The 23,531-nt window shown below is 40.1% G+C and overlaps 1 protein-coding gene across 1 annotated transcript; it reads left to right on the top strand.

Annotated features, from left to right (window-relative positions):
- Positions 1-20,265: 20,265 nt before the first annotated feature.
- On the top strand, positions 20,266-21,390 carry LOC148118874 (endogenous retrovirus group K member 5 Gag polyprotein-like). Its single transcript, XM_087899415.1, has one exon. It carries the CDS (start codon positions 20,266-20,268, stop codon positions 21,388-21,390), a length of 1,125 nt encoding a protein of 374 aa, XP_087755541.1.
- Positions 21,391-23,531: the final 2,141 nt, after the last annotated feature.

Below are 23,531 nucleotides of genomic sequence, written 5' to 3'. Positions count from 1 at the left end.
GGTCAGTATGGACACAGTGGACAATATGTACACTATAGACAGTATGTAAACAATGGACAGTATGTTCAAAATGGACAGTATAGACACAATAGATTGTATGTACACAATAGACAGTATGTACACAGAGTACAGCATGTGCACATTGGGCAGTATATACACAATGGACAGTATATACTCATTAGTATGTACACAATGGACCGTATGTACTCAATGGATAGTATGTACACAACGGACAGTATGTATAGAATGGACAGTATGTACACATTGGAAAGTATGTACACAATGGACAGTATGTACATAATGGACAATTATGTACACAATACTATGTACACAATAGACAGTATTTACACAATGGACAATATGTACACAAGGAGAGTATGTACACAATGGACAGTTCGTACACAATGGACAGTATGTACACAATAGAAAGTCTGTACAAAATGGACAGCATGTACACAATGAACAGTATATACACAATGGACAGTATGGACACAATGGATAGTAAGTACACAATTGACAGTATGTACACAATGGACAGTATATACACAATGGACAGTATGGACACAATGGATAGTAAGAACACAATCGACAGTATGTACACATGGACAGTATATACACAATGGACAGTATGTACACAATGGAAAGTATGTACACAATAGACAGTATTTACTCAAAGGACAGTATGTACACAATGGACAGTATGTACAAAATAGAAAGTTTTTACACAATAGACAGAATGTACACAATGGACAGTCTCTCCACAATGGACAGTCTCTACACAATGGACAGTCTGTACACAATAGACAGAATGTACACAATGGAAAGTCTGTCCACCATGGACAGACTGCCCACAATGGACAGTCGCTGTACACCATGGACACTTTGTACATAATGGATAGTCTGTACAAAATGGAGAGAATGTACACATAGGAGAGTCTGTACACAATGGAAAACCTGTATGCAATGGACAGTCTGTACACAATGGGTAGAATGTAGACAATGGACAGTCTGTACACAATGGACATAATGTACACAGTTGAGAGTCTGTACACAATGGACAGTCTGTACACAATAGACAGAATGTACACAATGGAAAGTCTGTCCACAATGGATAGACTGTCCACAATGGACAGTCGCTGTACACCATGGACACTTTGTACATAATGGATAGTCTGCACACAATGGAGAGAATGTACACATAGGAGAGTCTGTACACAATGGAAAACCTGTATGCAATGGACAGTTTGTACACAATGGGTAGTTTGTACACATTGGACAGTCTGTACACAATGGATAGAATGTAGACAATGGACAGTCTGTACACAATGGACATAATGTACACAGTTGAGAGTCTGTACACAATGGACAGTCTGTACAAAATGGACAGAAAGTACACAAAGGACAGTCTGTATGCAATGAACAATCTGTACACAATGGACAGTCTGTACACAATGGACGTAATGTACACAATGGACAGAATGAACACAATGGAGAGTCTGTACACCACGGATATTCTGAATACAATGGACAGACATTTTACAATGGACAGAATGTACACAATGGACTGTCTCTACACAATGGACATTCTGTACACAATGGATAGTCTGTACACAATGGACAGGGTTTAAAAAATTGCCAGTATGTACACAATGTAGAGTATGAACAAAAGAGTATGTACACAGTAGACAAAAGGTACACAATGGACAGTATGTACACAAAGGACAGAAATACAAATTGGACAGTCTGTACACAATGGAAAGTATGTACACAGTGGATAGTATGTATATAAAGTACAGTATGTACACAATGGATAGTATGAACAAAATTGTATGAACACAATTGACAATATGTACACAATGGACAGTATGTACATAACGCACAATATGAACAAAATATTATGTATACCATTGTCAGTATGCACAAAATGTACAGTATGTACACAATGGACAGTATGAACAAAATGTTATGTACACAATAGAGAGTATGAACACAATGTACAGTATGTATACAATGGAAACTATGTACACAATGGACAGACTGTTCAAAATGGACAGTCTGTATACAACTGACAGTTTGTACACAATGAACAGTATGAAAAAATAGTATGTACACAATAGACAGTATGTACACATTTGACATCTGTACACAATGAACAGTCTACATACAATGGACAGTCTGTCCACAATAGACAGAATGTACACAATAGACAGAATGTACACAATGGACAGTCTGACCACAATGGACAGACTGTACACAATGGACAGAATGTACACAATGGAAAGTCTGTGCACAATGGACAGTCTGTACGCAATGGACAGAATGTACACAATGGAGAGTCTGTGCACAATGGACAGTCTGTACAAAATGGACAGTCTGAACACAATGGACAGTGTGCAAAAAACGGGCAGTATGTCCACAATGGAGAGTAAGAACAAAAGAGTATGTATATAATAGACAGAAGGTACACAATGGACAGTATGTAAACAATGGAAAGAAGTACAAAATGGACAGTCTGTACACAATGGACAGTCTGTACACAGTGGATAGTATGTACATAATGGACAGTATATAAACAATGGACAGTATGTACAAATTGAACAGTATGTACACAATGGACTGTCTATACACAATAGACAGAATGTACACAATAGACAGTGTGTAAACATTGGACAGTCTGTACACAATGGACAGTCTGTACAACATGGACAGTCAGGACACAATGGATAGAATGTACACAATTGACAGAATGTACACAAGGAACAGAATGTACACAATGGACAGAATGTACACAATTTACACTCTGTACATATTGGACAGTCTCTGAACACAATGGACAGTGTGTACACAATGGAGATTCTGTACTAAATGGACAGTGTTTACACAATGGAGAGTCTACACAATGGACAGTCTGTATAATGGAGAGTCTGTACACAATGGACAGTCTGTACAAAATAGACAGTCTGTACACAAAGGACAGAATGTACTATATGGACAGTCTGTACACAATGGACAGTCTGTACACGATGGAAAGTCTTTACACAATGGACAGTCTGTACACAATGGACAGTCTGTAAACAATAGACAGTCTGTACACAATGGACAGTTTGTACCCATTGAACAGTATGAACAAAATGGTATGTACACAATAGGTAGTCTGTACACAATGGACAGTATGCACAAAATAGACAGACTGTACACAATGGACAGCCTGTACACAATGGACAGAATGTACACAAGGACAGTCTGTACCCAATGGACAGTATACAATGGACCGTATGTGCACAACACAATAGACAGTCTGTACACAATGGACAGTATATACACAATGGACAGTATGTAAACAATTTCCAGTATGTTTAGAATGGATAGTATGAACAAAATAGTATGTACACAAGAGAGATAATGTACGCAATGGAAAGCATGTATACAATAGACAAAAGTACACAATGGACAGTCTGTACACAATGGACAGTATGTACACAATGGACAGCATGAACAAAATAGTATGTATACAATAGACGGTATGTACACAATGAACAGTCTTTTTACAATGGACAGTCTGTACACAATAGAAAGTCTGTACACAAAGGACAGAATGTACACAATGGACATATCTACACAATGGACAGTCTCTACAGAATGGACAGGCTGTAAAGAATGGGCTGTTAGTATACAATGGATAGGCTGTACACCAGGGACAGTCTGTACACACTGGACAGTATGTACACAATAGAGAGTATGTACACAATGGGCAGTATGAACAAAGTAGACAGTATGTATACTATGGAGAGTATGTACACAATTGACAGTATGTACAAAATAGACAGAATATACACAATGGTCAGTCTATACAAAATAGACATAATGGATAAAATGGAAGGTCTGTATACATTGGACACTCTGTACACAGTGGACAGTATGTACACTAGTGACATTCTGTACACAATGGACAGAATGCACACAATGGATAGTCTGTGCACAGTGGACAGTGTATACACAATGGACAGTCGGCACACAATGAACAGTGTGTACACAATGTACAGTCTGGACAAAATGGAGGGTGAGTACATAATCGACACAATGTACACATTGAACAGAATGAACACAATGGACAGTGTGTACACAATGGGCAGTCTGTACACAATGGGCAGTCTGTACACAAAGGAAAGTCTGGACACAATGGACAGGGTTTACACAAGGGACAGAATGTACACAATGGACAGGCAGTACACAATGGACAGAATGTACACAAGGAGAGTCTGTACACAATGGACAGTATGTATACAATGGACAGTATGTGCACAACACAGTAGACAGTATGTAAACAATGGACAGTATAAACAAACTAGTTTGTACACAATAGACAGAATGTACACGATGAAAGTATGTACACACTAGACAGAAGTACACAATGTACAGTCTGTACATAATGGACAGTCTGTATACAGTGGACAGTATGTACACAATGTACAGTATGTACACAATGGACAGTATGAACAAAGTTGTATGTATACAATAGACAGTATGTATGCAATGGACCGTATGTACACAATGGACAGTATGAACAAAATTGTATGTATAAAATAGATGCTATGAACACAAAGGACAGTCTGTACACAATATACATTTTGTACACAATAGACAGGATGTACACAAGGACAGTCTGTACACAATTGACCATATGTATACAATGGACTGTATGTGCACAACACAATAGACACTATGTACGCATTGGACAGTATATACACAATGGACAGTATGTACACAATTTGCAGTATGTACACAATGGACAGTGTGTACACAATGGACAATAAGTACACAATGGACTGTATGTGCACATTTAACTGTATGAACAATATATTATGTATACTCTAGACAGTATGTACACAAAGACAGTCTGTACAAAATGAACAGTCTGTACACAATGGTCAATCTGTACTCAATGGATATAATGTACACAAGAACAGTCTGTACAAAATGTACAGTATGTATACAATGGACAGTATGTGCAAAACACAATATACAATATGTACACACTGGACAGTATATACAAAATGTACAGTAAGTACACATTTGCACTATGTAGACAAAGGACAGTATGAACAAAACAGTATGTACACAATAGACAGAATGTACACAATGGAAAGTATGTACACAGTAGATAGAAATACACAATGGACAGTCTGTACACAATGTACAGTCTGTATACAAAGGACAGAATGTACACAATGGACAGTCTGTATACAATGGACAGTCAGTACATGATCACCGTCTGTACACATTGGACAGTCTGTACACAGTGGACAGTCTGTACACAGTGGACAGTATGTACACTAGTGACATTCTGTACACAATGGACAGAATGCAAACAATGGATAGTCTGTGCACAGTGGACAGTGTGTACACAATGGACAGTCTGCACACAATTAACAGAGTGTACACAATGTACAGTCTGTACAAAATGGCGGGTGTGTACATAATCGACAGAATGTACACTTTGGACAGAATGTACACAATGAACTGTGTGTACATAATGGACAGTCTATACACAATGGACAGTCTGTACACAAAGGAAAGTCTGGACCCAATCGACAGGGTTTACACAAGGGACAGAATGTACACAATGGACAGGCAGTGCAAAATGGGCAGAATGTACACAAGGAGAGTCTGTACACAATGGACAGTATGTATACAATGGACAGTATGTGCACAACACAGTAGACAGTATGTAAACAATGGACAGTATGAACAAACTAGTTTGTACACAATAGACAGAATGTACACAATGAAAATATGTACACACTAGACAGAAGTACACAATGGACAGTCTGTACATAATGGACAGTCTGTATACAGTGGACAGTATGTACACAATGTACAGTATGTACTAATGGACAGTATGAACAAAGTAGTATGTATACAATAGACAGTATGTACACAATGGACCATCTCTACACAATGGACAGTCTGTACACAGTGGACAGTCAGTAAACAATGGACAGTGAGTACACAATGGACAGAATGTAAACAATGGACAGTCTGTAGATAATGGACAGTATGTACACAATGGACAGTATGAACAAAATAGTATGTAAACAATAAACAGTATGTCCACAATGGACAGTATGTACACAGTGGACAGTAGATATACAAGGGATAGTCTGTACACAATGGAAAGAATGCACTCAATGGATAGAATATACACAAGGAGAGTCTGTACACAATGGACAATATGTATACAATGGACAGTATTTACACAACACAGTAGACAGTATGTAAACAATGGAAGGTATATACATAATGTAGAGTATGTACACAATTTGCAGTATGTACACAATGGAGAGTATGAACAAAATAGTATGTCACAATAGATAGAATGCACACAATGAAAGTGTGTACACACTAGACAGAAGTACACAATGGACAGTCTGTACTTAATGGACAATCTGTACACAATGGACAATCTGTACAAAATGGACATTCTGTACACAATGGACAGAATGTACATAAGGACACTGGGTACACAATGCACCATATGTATACAAAGGTCAGTATGTGCACAACACAATAGGCAGTATGTACACAATGGACAATAAGTACACAATGGACAGTTTGTACACATTGAACTGCATGAACAAATTAGTATGTACACTATAGACAATCTGTACACAATGGACAGTCTGCACAAAAAGAACTGTCTGTACACAATGGACAGTCTGTACACAATGGATACAATGTATTCAAGGACAGTCTGTACACAATGGGCAGTATGTATACAAGGAGCAGTATGTGCAAAACGCAATATACAATATGTACATAATGGACAGTATATACACAATGGACAGTATGCACACATTTGCAGTATGTAGACAATGGACAGTATGAACAAAACAGTATGTACACAATAGACAGAATGTACACAATGGAAAGTATGTACACAGTAGACAGAAGTACACAATGGACAGTCTGTACACAATGGACAGTCTGTACACAATGGACAGTAGGTACACAATGGATAGTATAAACAAAGTAGTATGTACACAATAGTCAGTATGTACACAGTGGACATTATATACACAAAGGATAGTCTGTACACAATGGAGAGAATGCACACAATGGACAGTGTTTACACAATGGACAATCTGTACACAACGAACAGAGTGTACACAATGGAGAGTCTGTACACAAGGGAGGGTGTGTACATAATGGACAGAATGTACACAATGGACAGTCTGCAGACAGTGGACAGTATGTACACAATGGACAGTGTGCACACAATTGACATAATATACACAATGGACAGTCTGTACACAATGGAAATTTTGTACAGAATTGACAGTGTATACACAGTGGACGGTATGTATAAAAGGGACAGTCTGCAAAAAAAGGACAGAATGCAAACAATGGACAGACTGTACACAACGGACAGTCTGTTCACCATGGACAGTCTGTACACAGTGGACAGTGTGTAAACAATGGACAGTGTAAACACAATGGAAAGAATGTACACAATGGACAGGCACTACACAATGGACAGTCTGTACAAAATGGAGGATGTGGACATAATGTACGGAATGTTCACAATGGGCAGAATATACACAATGGACAGAATGCACACAATGGAGAGTCTGTAAATAAAGGACAAGATGTACACAATGGACAGTCTGTAAACAGTGGACAGTATGTACATAATGGACAGTGTGCTCACAATGGACAGAATGTACACAATGGACAGTCTGTACAAAATAGACAGTCTGAACACAATAGACAGTCTGTAAACAGTGGACAGTATGTACGTAATGGACAGTATATGTACACAATGGACAGTCTGTACACAATGGAGTGTTTTTATGCAATGGACAGTCTATACTCAGTGGACATTCTGTGTAGAATGGACAGTCTGTACACAATGGATAGAATGTACACAATGAAGAGCCTGTACACAATAGACAGTCTGTGAACAATGGACAATCTCTGTACAAAATGGAAAGTCCATAAACAATGGACAGAATGTACACAATGTAGAGTCTGTACACAATGGACCGTCTGTACAAAATGAACAGTCAGTACACAGTGGACAGAATGTACACAGTGGACAGAAAGTACACAAGGACAGTCAGTACACAATGGACCATATGTATACAATTGAGAGTATATACACAATGGACAGTATGAACACAATTTGCAGTATGTACACAATGGACAGTATGTACACAATGGACAATAAGTACACAATGGACTGTTTGTACACAATGAACTTTATGAACAAAATAGTATGTACACAACTGACAGTCTGTTCACAATGGACAGTTTGTACACAATGGACATAATGTACACAAGGACAGTCTGGAAACAATGGACAGTATGTGCACAATACAATAGGCAGTATGTACAAAATGGACTGTATATACACAGTGGACAGTATGTACACATTTGCAGTATGTAGACAATGAACAATATGAACAAAATAGTATGTACACAATAGACAGAATGAACACAATGAAAAGTATATACACAGTAGACAGAAGTACACAATGGACAGTCTGTACACAATGGACACTATGAACAAAATAGAATGTACACAATAGACGGCATGTACACAATGGACAGTCTGTACACAATGGACAACCTGTAAATAAAGGACAAGATGTACACAATGGACAGTCTGTACACAATGGACAGACTGTACACAATGAACCGTCTGTTCACAATGGACAGTCTGTACACAATGGACACTCTGTAAACAATTGGCAGTCAGTACACAATGGACAGAATGTACAAAATGGACAGTCTTTACACAATGGACAGTATGTACACAATGGAGAGTATGTACACAATGGAAAGTATGAACACAATAGACATTATGTACACAATGGACAGTATGTACACAATAGACATTATGTACACAATGGACAGTATGTACACGATGGACAGTATGTACACAATGGACAGTATGTACACAATTGACAGTGTGTACACAATTGATAGTATGTACACAATGGATAGTATGTACATAATAGAGAGAATACACACTATAGAGAGTTTTAAAAAATGGACAGTCTGTACACAATAAACAGAATATACACAATGGACAGTCTGTATACAATGGACAGTCTTTACACAATGGACAGTCTTTACACAATAGACAGAATAGACACTATGGACAGTCAGTACACAATGGACAGTATATGCACAATGGACAGTCTCTACACAATGGATAGTATGTACACAGTGGACAGTCTGTACACTGTGGACAGTATGTTCACAATGGACAGTGTGCACTCAATGGGCAGAATGTACACAATGGTGAGACTTTACAAAATGGACAGTCTGCACACAGTGGGCAGTCTGCACACAGTGGGCAGTCTGCACACAAAGGACAGAATGCAAACAATGGACCGACTGTACACGAAGGACAATCGGTTCACCATGGACAGTCTGTACACAGTGGACAGAATGTGCACAATGGAGAGCCTGTACACAATAGACAGTCTTTAAACAATGGACAATCTCTGTACAAAATGGAAAGTCCATACACAATGGACAGAATGTACACAATGGAGAGTCTGTATACTATGGACAGTCTGGACACAATGAACAGTCAGTACACAGTGGATAGAATGTACACAGTGGACAGAAAGTACACAAGGACAGTTTGTTCACAATGAACCATATGTATACAATAGACAGTATATACACAATGGACAGTATGAACACAATTTGCAGTATGTACACAATGGACAGTCTGTACACAATGGACAGTGTTGCGACGCGCTTCCTGACCAGCAGGAATGAACGGCCATGAAAACGAGATTCCTTCCCTATCACGTCTTTATTCGGAGCACTCGGTTGAGGAAAATTGGGGGAAGGGAAGAGAGAGAAAAGACAGAGAAAGGGAGAGCAATGGAGAGAGGAAGAGAGAGCACAGGGATGAGAGAAAGATTAGAGAGAGCTTAGAGAGAGCTTAGAGAGAGCGAAAAACCCAAATACAGCCACTTTTCTAGGGTGAGAGGCTCGAATGCTGATTGGTTGATGCCATTCTGCTAGGGCCCAAGGCCACAGAACAGGTCAGGAAACCAAGTCTCTGAAATGCAAAACAAGGCTCCAAGCACACTGGCCTGAGCAGCAACATCAAAGGATTTGTATACCTCCAGGCTGTAGGACTGCTGGCACTATCTCGCCAAGGCGACATCCTGGCGGCTCCCTACACAGTATGAACAAAATAGTATGTATACAATAGACAGTATGTACGCAATGGACAGTATGTACAGAATGAACAGTATGAACAAAATAGAATGTACAAAATAGACGGCATGTACACAAGGGACAATCTGTACAAAATGGACAGTCTTTACACAATGGACAGCATGTCCACAATGGACAGTGTGTACACAATAGACATTCTGTACACAATGGACACTGTGTACACAATGGACAGTCTGTACATAATGGACAACCGACAGAATGTACACAGTGGACAGTCTGTACACAATGGAGAGTCTATACAAAATGGACAGTCTGTACACAACGTCAGTCTGTACATAATGGACAACCGACAGAATGTACACAGTGGACAGTCTGTACACAATGGAGAGTCTATACAAAATGGACAGTCTGTACACAATGGACAGTTTATACACAATGGACAGTCTGGACCCAATGGTCAGTGTGTACACAATGGACAGTCTGTATACAATGGACAGTCTGAGCACAATGGACAGTATGTACACAATGGACAGTATGAACAAAATAGTTTGTACACAGTAGAGAGTATGTGCACCATGGACAGTATGTACAGCATGGACCGTATGTACACCATGGACAGTATGTACATCATGAACAGTATGTAGACCAAGAACAGTATGTAAATCATGGGCAGTATATATACCATAGACAGTTTGAACAACATGGACAGTATGTGCACAACACAATAGACAGTTTGTACAAAATGGACAGTATGTACACAATGGAATGTACACAATAAACAGTAGGCGCACAACACAATAGACAGTATGTACACAGTGGAGAGTATGATCACAATGGATACTATGTACACAAAGGACAGTATGCACACAATGGACAGTATGTACACAATTGACACAATGTACACAATTGAGAGTCTGTACACAAATGACAGGCTGTACACAATGGACAGAATGTACACATAGGAAGTCTGTACAAAATAGGCAGTCCCTGTACACAATGGACAATTTTTACACAATAGAAAGGATGTACACAATGGACAGGCTATACACAACGGACGGTCTGTACAAAACAGGTAGAATGTACACAATGGACAGTCTGGACACAATGGAGAGTCTGTAAACAATGGAAAATCTGTACACAATGGACAGTATGTACACAATAGACAGTATGTAGGTACACAATAGACATGATGAATGTACACAAGACAGGTTATATATACAATAGACAGTATATTCACAATGGACAATATGTACCGAATGGACAGGGTATACAAAATGGACAGTATGAACAAAATAGTAAGTACAAAATAGACAGTATGTACACAATGGACAGTCTGTACACAATGGACAGGATGTACACAGTGGACAGTCTGAACAGAATGGACAGACTGTACACAATGGACAGTCTTTACACAATGGAGAGTCTTTACACAATGGACAGTCTATACTCAATAAACAGTGAGTACACAATTGACAGTGTGTACACAAGAGACTGTCTGCACACAATGGCCAGTCTCTACACAATGGACAGTCTGCATACAATGGACAGTCTGCACACAGTGGACACTCTGTATAAAATGGACAGTCTGTACACAGCAGACAGTCTGGATACAATGGAGAGTCTGTATGCAATGAACACTCTGTACACAATTTACAGTCTGGACACAATGAACAGTTTGTACACAATGGACAGTCTGTACAAAATGGACAGTGAGTACACAATGGACAGTCTGTACACAATGGACAGTGTGTACACAATGGACAGTCTGTACAAAACGGACAGAATATACACAATGGACAGTCTGTACACAATGAACAGTTTGTACACAATGGACAGTATATACACAAAAAACAGTATGTATGTATACAATAGACAGGATTAATGTAGACAATACACAGGTTGTATGTACACAATAGACAGTATATACACAATGGACAGTGGTACACAATGGACAGTAGTACATAATGGACAGTCTGTACACAATGGACTGTTTATACACAATGGACAGTCTGTACAAAACGGACAGAATGTACACAATGGATAGTCTGTACACAATGGATAGTCTGTACACAATGGACAGTCTGTAAACAAAGTACAGCCTGTACACAATAGACATCACTACACATTGGACTGTCTGTACACAAAGGACAGTTTTTACACAATGGACAGTCTATACCCAATGGAAAGTCTGTACACAATGGACAGAATATACACAATGGACAGTCTGTACACAATGGACAGTCTGTGCACAATGGACAGCCTGTATAAAATGGAAAGAATGTACCCCATGGACAAAATGTTCATAATGGGCAGTCTGTGCACAATGGACGGTGCGTAAATAATGGACAGTGTGTACACAATGGACTCTCTGCACACAATCGATAGTCTGTACACAATGGAGTGTATGTACACAATGGACAGCCTGTACAAAATGGACAGAATGTACCCAATGGACAGAATGTACCCAATGGACAGTGTGCAAACAATGTACAGTCTGTGCACAATGGACAGTTTGTACACAATGTACAATAGTACACAATGGACAGTCTGTACGCAATGGAGAATCTGTACACAATGGAAAGTCTGTACACACTGGAAAGAATGTACACAATGGAGAGTAAGTACACAACGGACAGTATGTATAAAACAGACAGCCTGTACAGTGGACAGTCTAAGCACAATGGACAGTCTGTACACAATGGACAGAATATACACAATGGACAGTCTGTACTCAATGGACAGTCTCTATACAATGGAAAGTCTGTACACAATGGACAGTCTCTACACAATTGAAAGTATGTACACATTGGAGAGTCTGCACTCAACGAACAATCTGCAGACAATGGAGAGTCTCTACACAATGGACAGTCTGTACACAATTGAAAGTATGTACACATTGGACAGTCTGTACACAATGGACAGTCTGTGTACAATGAACAGCCTGTATAAAATGGAAAGAATGTACCCCATGGACAGAATGTACATAATGAACATTCTGTGCACAATGGACAGTGCGTAAATAATGGACAGTGTGTACACAATGGACTCTCTGCACACAATCGATAGTCTGTACACAATGGACAGTATGTACACAATGGACAGTATGTACACAATGGACAGTCTGTACACAATGGACACCCGTTACAAAATGGACAGAATGTACCCAATGGACAGAATGTACACAATGGACAGTGTGCAAACAATGGACAGTCTGTGTACAATGGACAGTTTGTACACAATGTACAATAGTACACAATGGGCAGTCTGTACACAATTGAAAGTATGTACACATTGGAGAGTCTGTACATAACGGACAGTTTGTGCAAAAAAGACAGTCCCAACGCAATGCACAGTCTGTACACAAGAGACAGAAAGTACACAATGAACAGTCAGTAAACAATGGACAGTCTGTACACAATGGACAGTCTGCACACAATGCCCACTCTGTGCACAATGGTCAGAATGGTCACATTGGAAGGTATTTACACAAATGATACGCTGTACACAATGGACAGTAGTACACAATGGACAGTCTGTACACAATATACAGTATATAGACAATTGAGAGTCTGTACACAAGGACTGTTTGTACACTACGGAGAGACTGTACACAATGGACATTAGTACGCAATGGACAGTCTGCACACAATGGACAGTCTTTACACAATGGAGAGTCTGTACACAATGGACAGTCAATAAACAGTGGACAGTCTGTACACAATAGCATGTACACAATAGACAGAATGTACACAACGGATAATCTGATTGTAAACAATGGACAGTTTGTACACAATAGACAGTCTGAACACAATGGACAGACTGTACACAGTAGACAGAATGTACTTAATGGACTGTCTGCATACTATGGATAGTCAACACAAAAGACAGTCTGTACACAAAGGACAGTCAATAAACAGTGGACAGTCTGTACACAGTGCACACTCTGTACACAATGGAAAGTCTGTACACAGTTGAGAGTCTGTATATAATGGACAGTGTGTACACAATGGACAGTCTGTACAAAATGGACAGTCTGTGCACAATAGACAGTCTGTACTCAAAGGACAGTTTGTACACAATGAAGAATCTGTACACAATGGACAGTCTGTACATAAAGGACAGTCTGTACACAATTGACATCAGTACACAATGGACTGTAGTACACAATGGACAGTCTATACTCAATGGACAGTCTGTACACAATGGACAGTCTGTACACAATGGAGTATCTGTACACAACGGACAGTCTGTACACAGAGGACAGTATGTACACAATGGACAGTCTGTACATAATGGAGAGAATGTACTCAATGGAGAGTCTGTACACATTGGACAGTCTATTCAGAATGGACAGTCTGTACACAATAGCATGTACACAATAGACAGAATGTACACCACGGATAATCCGATTGTAAACAATGGACAGTTTGTACACAATAGACAGTCTGTACACAATGGACAGTCTGTACACAGTGGACAGAATGTACTTAATGGACAGCCTGTATACTATGGATAGTCTGTACACAAAAGACAGTCTGTAAACAATGGAACATCTGTAAACAATGGACAGTCTGTACACAATGGACAGTCTGTACACAATGATCAGTATGTACACAATGGGCAGTATGTACACAATAGACAGTATGTACACAATAGAGAGTATATACACCATAGACAGAATGTAAACAATAGACAGTATGAACACAATGAACAGTCTGTACACAATGGACAGTCTGTACACAATGGAGAGTATGTAAACAGTTGACAAGCTCTACACAATGGACAGTCTCTGTGTGTACATTCTGTAAAGTGTGTACAGGTTGTCCAGTGTGTACAGACTGTCCAGTGTGTACAGATTATCCAGTGTGTACAGACTGTTCAGTGTGTACAGACTGTCCAGTGTTTACAGATTAGACTGTCCACTGTTTACAGAGTGTCCAGTGATTACATTGTTCACTGTGTACAGACTATCCAGTGTGTACAGACTGTCCAGTGGGTAAAGACTGTCCATTGTCTACAGAGAGTCCAATGTATACATTCGGCCCAGTTTATACAGAATGTCCAGTGTGTACAGACTGTCCCGTTGTACATACTGTCCATTTTGTAACGACAGTCCAGAGTATCCAGACTGTCCAGTGTGTACATTCTGTCCAGTGTGTACATTTTGTCCAGTGTGTATAGCCTGTCCTGTGTATACAGACTAGTTTGTCCACTGTGTCCATAGTGTCCAGTGTGTACAGTGTTCAGTGTGTAAAGGCTGTCCAATGTATACAGACGGTAAAGTGTGTACAGACTGTCCATTGTCTACACAGTGCCCAGTATGTACATCCTGTCCATTGTGTACAGAATGTCCAGGGTCTACAGACTGTCCAGTGTGTAAATACTGTCCACTTTGTACAAACAGTCCAATGTATACAGACTTTCCAGTGTGTATATTCTGTCCAGTGTGTACATTCTGTCCAGTGTGTACATTCTGTCCAGTGTGTACAGACTTTGTAGTGTCTACATTCTGTCCAATGTGTACAGAAGGCAGAGTGTGTACAGACGTTCCAGTGTATACATTCTGTCCAGATTGTACAGACTGTCCAGTGTGTACAATCTGTCCAGTGTGTACAGACGTTCCAGTGTGTGTATTCTGTTCAATGTGTACAGAATGCAGAGTGTGTACAGACTGTTCAGCGTCTACAGACTGTCCAGTGTGTACATTCTATCCAGTGTGTACTTTCTGTCTAATGTGTATATTCTGTCCAGTGTGTACAGACTGCCCAGTGTGTACATTCTGTCCAGGTTGTACAGACTCTCCAGTGTCTACAGACTATCCAGTGTATAGAGAGAGTCCAGTGTGTACAGACTGTCCAGTGTTCACAGACTGTACAATGTGTACTTTCTGTTCAGTGTTTACAGACTGTCCAGTGTGTACATTCAGTCCAGTGTGTACAGAATGCCGAATGTGTACTGACTGTCCAGTGTGCACATTCTGTCCAGTGTGTAAAGACTGTGCAGTGTGTACAGATTGTTCAGTGTGTACATTCCGTCCAGTGTGTACAGACTAGACTTTCCAATATGTAAAGACATTCCAGTATTTACAGACTAGAATGTCCACTGTGTACACAGTGTCCAGTGGGTACAGACTGTCCAGTGTGTCCATTTTCTCCAGTGTGTAAATTCTGTCAAGTTTGTACAGACTGTCCAGTGTGTTCAGAGTGTTCAGTGTACAGAATGTCCATTATCTACAGAGTGTCCAGTGTGTACATTCTGTCCAGTGTATACATTCTGCCCAATGTGAACAGACTTTCCAGTGTGTACATTCTGTCCAGTGTGTACATTCTCTCCAGTGTGTATATTCCATCCAGTGTGTACATTCTGTCCAGTTTGTACAGACTATCCAGTATGTACAGACTGTCCAGTGTGTACAGACTGTCCAGTGTGTACAGACTCTCCAGTGTGTACAGACTCTCCAGTGTGTTCAGACTGTTCAGTTTGAAGAGACTGTCCAATATGTACATTCTCTCCCGTGTGTACAGATAGTCCAGTGTGTAAATTCTGTACTGTGTATACATTCTATCCACTGTGCACAGACTGTCCAGTGTGCAGAGTGTCCAGAGTGTACAGACTGTCCAGATTGTACATTCTGTCCATTGTGTACAGACTGTCCAGTGTGTACAGACTGTCCAGTGTGTACAGAATGTCCAGGGTGTACAGAATGTCCAGTGTGTACATTCTGTCCACTGTGTACAGACGTTCCAGTGTGTACAGACTATCCAGTGTGTGCAGACTGTACAGTTTGTACAGATTGTCAAGTGTGTACAGTCTGTACAATGTGTACTTTCTGTTCAGTGTGTACAGACTGTCCAGTGTGTACATTCAGTCCAGTGTGTAGAGAATGCAGAGTGTGTACTGACAGTCCAAAGTGTATATTCTCTCCAGTGTGTACAGATGCTCCAGTGTGTACAGATTGTCCAGTGTGTACATTCTGTCCAGTGTGTACAGACTAGACTCTCCAGGGTGTACAGTCATTCCAGTGATTACAGACTAGACTATCCATTGTGTACAGAGTGTCCATTGTTTACAGTGTCCACAGTTTACAGACTGTCCAGTGTGTACAGACTGTCCAGAGTCTACATACTGTCCATTTTTTAAAGAAAGTCCAGTGTGTCCAGACTGTCCAGTTTGTACATTTTGTCCAGTGTGTACATTCCTTCCATTGTGTACAGACTGTACAGTGTGTACAGACTATCCAGTGTTTACACTTTTTAAACTGTGTACATTCCGTTCAGTGTGTACATTCCGTCCACTGTGTATATACTGTCCACTGTGTACAATCTGCCAAATGTGTACCAACTGTCCCGTTGTACAGACTGTCCAGTGTTTACATTCTGTCCACTGTGTAGAGACTGTCAAGTATATAGAGACTAGCTTGTCCACTGTGTACATAGTGTCTATTGTGTACAGTGTCCAGTGTGTAAAGACTGTCCAGTGTGTACAGACTGTCCAGTGTATACAGACTGTCCATTGTGTACATTCTGTCCAGTGTGTACCGACTATCAATTGTGAACTTTCTGTCGGGTGTGTACAGACTGTCCATGTGGACAGATTTTCCAGTGTGTACATTCGGTCCAATAGCATATTCTGTCCAGTTTGTACACACTGTCCAGTGTATACATTCTGTCCAGTGTGTACTGACTGTCCAGTTTGTACAGATTGTCCAGTGTGTACAGACTGTCCAATGTGTTCATTATGTCCAATTTTTACATTTTGTTCAGTGTCTACAGACTCTCCAGTGTGTACAGACAGTCCAGTGTGTACAGGTTGTCCAGTGTGTACAGACTGTCCAGTGTGTTCATTATGTCCAATTTTTACATTTTGTTCAGTGTGTACAGACTGTACAGTGTGTACAGACAGTCCAGTGTTTACGAACTTTCCATTGTATACAGACTGTTCAGTTTTTACAGATTGTCCCGTTTACAGATTTTCAGTGAGTCCATTCTGTCTAGTGTTTACATTCTGTCCAGTGTGTACCTTCTGTCCTGTTTAACAGCCTGTCCCGTGTATATAGAGTGTCCCGTGAATACAGAATGTCCAGTTTTTACAGACTGTCCATTGTGTACATTGTGTCCAGTGTGTACATTCCATCCTAGATGTACAAACTGTCCACTGTGTACTGACTGACAAGTGAATACAGACTGTCCAGTGTATACAGACTGTCCAGTGTGTACAGACTGTCCAGTGAGTATATTCTGTATAGTGTGTACATTCTGTCCACTGTGTATATTCTGGCCGGTTTGTACAGACTGTCTTGTGTGTTCAGACTGTCCAGTGTTTACAGATTTTCCAGTGTGTACAGATATATGCTACATCCACGGCTGTCTCGCCAGTGTAGCAGAAATGCTGACTGGATGGGCAAATATTGCCGACAGGATTGGGATTTGTGCTTCTAGGAGCTGTGTGTTCCAGGCGGTCCCTTGGCAACCAGTTGTGGTGTAATGCTACCTGAGTCGCCATTAGTATTGACTCGACCTGGCTGTCCTTGGAGCCATATGTGTGTCTTTTCCTTTGTCTGTGTGTTCTTTGTGATTCTTGCAGATTACTAATAGATCAGACTATTCCAGGTGGTTGCGGATACAAACAAGACTGCTAAGGACATTTTTGAATTCTGCTCCACTATTAATCAAAGCCTTAAAAAAGTAGCCAGTTCTGGGAATTGCCAGAATCATCATTAGGACAATTCCTTGATGATGTGGAACAAAAGGAGTTAATTTTACTAGGAAACACCTTAGAAGCTTTAGGCATTTGCCTTAGAAATATGTGCAATTGTAAACAGAAAGCCTATGAAACCTTTCTTATGGGAAGAAAAAGACCTAGCCTAAACTGACAATATCTGAGCCTGAGAATTGAGAAGGGAGGAAAGTTGAAGTTAGTGATATAAAGTAAACTTCAGAAAGATTCAAGGCTATGTATTAGAATTTTCCTAGCAGAAAGCTTTCCCAGGGAGATAGTAGCCTTTTTCCTTTTTCACTCAGACACACAAGGTCACTTAGCTCAAACCAACCAGCCACCTGCAAGCTAATAAAGATGATCTAGCTCAAGGGCAGTGATCTCTTTGAAGGCAAGAGGAGAGAGTTTGTTTTGTAAAGTGTGAGAAAGCAGAAGTCCTTGTGCCCAAGTCAAAGCATCTTCAAAGATTCTTTTTGTAAACTGTTTTATGCTGTTCTTTTCTGTTTTATGATTTGATGATGTATGCCTTTGCCAAGTTCTTTGATTGTAAAAAATATATATATATATAATCCTGCACTGAAGTAAGTAAATCACCACAGCATGCCTCAATGTTGAGAGTGTCTGTGTGTCACTTTCTTCGCCGTATCCTGATCTCTCCTGTGCCTTCGCCCTGATTCCCTACAGTCTGAGTGGCCCCCCTGAGCCGGTCCGTAGCAGGTGGAGCCCGAACAGGAACCTGAAGGACAGGTAATCTTTCTCTTTTCTTTCTTTTCCTTTTATTAGTTTTCAGGAACGGCTCTTACCAGGGATCTGCAGTCCCGCCGGAAGAAGATTTGCCAGTCACAGTGTAAGTAATCGTAAGAAATTATGGGGCAATCAATGACAAAAAATGAAAGAATGTTGGTAACTATGTTACAAAGAATGTTAATAAAGTCAGGGTTCCTGGTGTCTCCTAAAACTTTGGGGCAGTTTTTGATGTTCATTAAGGATGTTAGCCCTTGGTTCATGGAGGAAGGTACTATGACTCTTGATGAATGGAAAAGGGTAGGGAAAGAAATGCGTCAATATGTTCAAAAGAACGGAGAAAAGACGCTGCCCCCACAAGCATATTCATTGTGGTTGCAAATACGCGAGATCCTCACAGAGGAGACTCCGCTTGAAGGATTTATTAGGGAAACGGCCTCTGAGCCTAACTCCCCGCATATGATGAGGTCAGTCCAGAAGATGGGACTGAGGAGGAGAGAAAGCCTCTTAAATCATCTGCTCCTACAAATTATGCAGCAACTTGTTCTAAGGGGCTAAGTGCTAACAATAATGATAAAAAAAGGGGGATTAAGTGATCAAATGGCAGAGGAAGAGTTTGAAGACGAATTTAAAGATCGCTCAGACAACAAGCCTCTAGATTTGAGAAAAACGGGGCCCATTAAGAGTTGCAGCCGATCTCCTCTACCCCCCGTGGGGTTTCGAGGTGCAATGGCTGAGGCTCGTAAATTAGGTGACACTACCTTTGCTACATTCCCCGTGTCAGAGCAATTAGGAGAAGATGAAGCTCCCGTATGGGAACCTATGCCACTGAAGACATTAAAAGAACTGCAGAGTGCCGTTAAAACGGTAGGAGCCTCTGCACCATATACTTTACAGGTTCTTGACATGGTTGCAAGCCTGTGGCTCACACCTTATGATTGGATACAAACTGCTAAAGCGACTTTATCGCCTGGTGATTATATATTGTGGACAACTGATTATGAGGATCGATCAAAGGAGACTATAATTCAGTCCCTTAAAAAGAGAGGTCCTAAGCCCACAATGTCTATGTTAATGGGGACAGAAGATTACACAACGCCTCAATCTCAAACTAGGATACAGAAGGAAATTCTTGAGGCCATTACGCAGAATGCAGTGCAGGCATGGCGCAAATTGCCTCCTCCAGGAACCAAGGGAGAAGCATTGGCTAGTATTAAACAGGGTATTGAAGAGCCTTATCAGGAATTCATTTCCCGGCTTGAGGAGGCTATTCATAGAATGCTTCCTCCATCTGAAGGAAAGAATATTTTGCTGAAACAGTTAGCCTGGGAGAATGCCAATGCTCTATGTCGAGATTTAATTTGTCCACAAAGAAAAATGGGAACCATTCAAGACTACATTAAAGCATGTCTTGATGCCTCACCAGCTATAGTCCAAGGAATGGCTTATGCTGCAGCAATGAAGGGTCAAAAATTCAGCGCCTATGTTAAAAAGACATATGGAGGAGGTGTAAGAGACTCCTCATCTCCCACTTGTTATAATTGTGGGAAACCAGGGCATCTGCAGAAAGATTGCAGGAAGCCCAATGGAACAGGGCAAAGAGGAACTCCTGGACTTTGTCCCCGGTGCAAAAAGGGAAAGCACTGGAAAAATGAATGTAAATCAAAGTGGCATAAGGACGGTTCCCCCCTCCCTAAGGAGGGAAAAGAGGAACCGAAAGAGTAAAAAAACTAGATCAGGGGTGCTCTCCTAACCCCGCACCAAAGGGAGAGGAGAAGCCAGCTAAAGAATCAGAGCCAGGAATTTTAAATCCTGAGGCTCCAGAGTTTACCATACATGAGTTTCCTAGAGCAACACCAGGTAGTGCTGGCCTTGATTTGGCTAGCTCAAAGGATATGATTCTTTCTAAATGGGATGGCATTGCCTTAGTACCTGCATCAGTAAAAGGAACATTGTTGCCACAAACTGTGGGACTTATTATAGGAAGAAGTTCCAATTATCAAAAGAATTTTGAGGTTGTACCAGGCGTCATAGATGCAGACACAGAAAATGACATTAAGGTCATGGTGAAGCCATTATCTGAGACTATTCAGATTCATAAGGGACAAAGAATTTCTCAACTATTACTGCCGCCTTATGCTAATTTACCTAATAAAGTTTTGAAGAATGAACGAGGGCAAGGACAATTTGGGTCCACTGAAGGGGTTTTTTGGATTCAGGAATTAGGTGAACGCCCATTTAAAATAATTAAGTTGAATGGACGTAAGTTCAAGGGCCTGCTGGATACGGGTGTGGACAGAACTTGTGTCTCTGCCACAGACTGGCCTAGTTCATGGCCCATACATAAAACAGGATCTTCTCTTCTTGGACTGGGATCTGCTTCAGGAATTATGCAGAGTTCTGCACATCTGAAATGGGAGAGTGATGGAAAAAAAGGGTTGATCCAGCCTTATGTGATACCCTCTCTTCCTTTTACATTATGGGGAAGAGACATGTTGGAATCCCTAGATGTGCAATTAGTAACATCTGATTAATTAGGTGTGCAAAATTTTATATAGGGGCCACTGCAGAAGGATTATATGCTGATAAAATAGAGTGGCTTACTCAGGAAACCATTTGGGTGAGTCAGTGGCCCCTAATTCAAGAGAAGGTGGAGGCTCTTGAACAATTAGTTCAGGAGCAGCTAGAAAAGGGACACATAGTGGAGTCCAATAGCCCTTGGAACACTCCTGTGTTTGTTATAAAGAAAAAATCAGGGAAATGGAGGCTGTTACAGGATATTAGAGCAATTAATGCAGTAATAAAAGATATGGGACCTTTACAGCCAGGATTACCATCTCCAGTGGCTGTACCTCAGGGCTGGAATATTATTATTATAGATTTACAAGATTGTTTCTTTACAATTCAATTAAATCCAGCAGATTGTGAGCATTTTGCCTTTAGTGTTCCTTCTATTAATTTTAAGCAACCTTTTAGGAGATATCAATGGGTTACTCTCCCACAAGGAATGAAAAATAGTTCCACGTTATGTCAAAAGTTTGTGGATCAAGCTTTAAAGAATATTAGGCAAAAATTTAAATCAGTTTATATAGTTCATTATATGGATGACATTTTACTTGCTCATAATAATAAGGAAACATTAGAAGTATTGTTAACAGATACAATACAGGAATTAACTTTGCATGGCCTAGTAATTGCACCTGAAAAAATACAAAGGAATTGTCCTCTGAGTTATTTAGGACATAATATACATGATGAGTATATTAGCTCTCAGAAATTGACTATTCGAAAAGATAAATTAAAAACATTAAATGATTTTTAAAAATTATTAGGAGATATTAATTGGATTAGGCCTTATTTAAAAATTACTACAGGAGCTCTTAGTCTTCTGTTTTCTATTCTACATGGGGATCCTAATCCAAAATCCTCTCGCTACATAACTCCTGAGGCTTTGCAAGCCATATCTCTAGTGGAAGAAGCCTTAGCTAAAGCTATGGTAAAACAGATTAATTATTCCTTACCATGGTCTTTGTTAATTTTTGCAACATCCTATACTCCTACAGCATGTCTATGGCAACAGGGAGTATTAGAATGGTTACACTTACCACACACACAGTCAAAAATGTTAGCTGATTATCCTTATATGTGCTCCTTGCTTATTAGTAGAGGAAGACAAAGATCCAGAGAAATGTTTGGCTATGAACCAAAAATTATTGTAACACCATACAATAAAAATCAAATAGATCAATTGATGCAACACGATGAAGACTGGATATTATCCCTGCAAGGTTTTGCAGGACAGATATTGTATCATTTTCCTAGACATCCTTTGGTGGAATTTGCTAACAGTGTGGAATTTATTTTTC

This window comes from Myodes glareolus, chromosome 20, assembly GCF_982192425.1.
Source record: "Myodes glareolus chromosome 20, mMyoGla1.1, whole genome shotgun sequence".
NCBI lineage: Eukaryota > Metazoa > Chordata > Mammalia > Rodentia > Cricetidae > Myodes > Myodes glareolus.
Note: the sequence above shows the minus strand (reverse complement) of the source record. Positions and strands in the feature narration are given on the sequence as shown.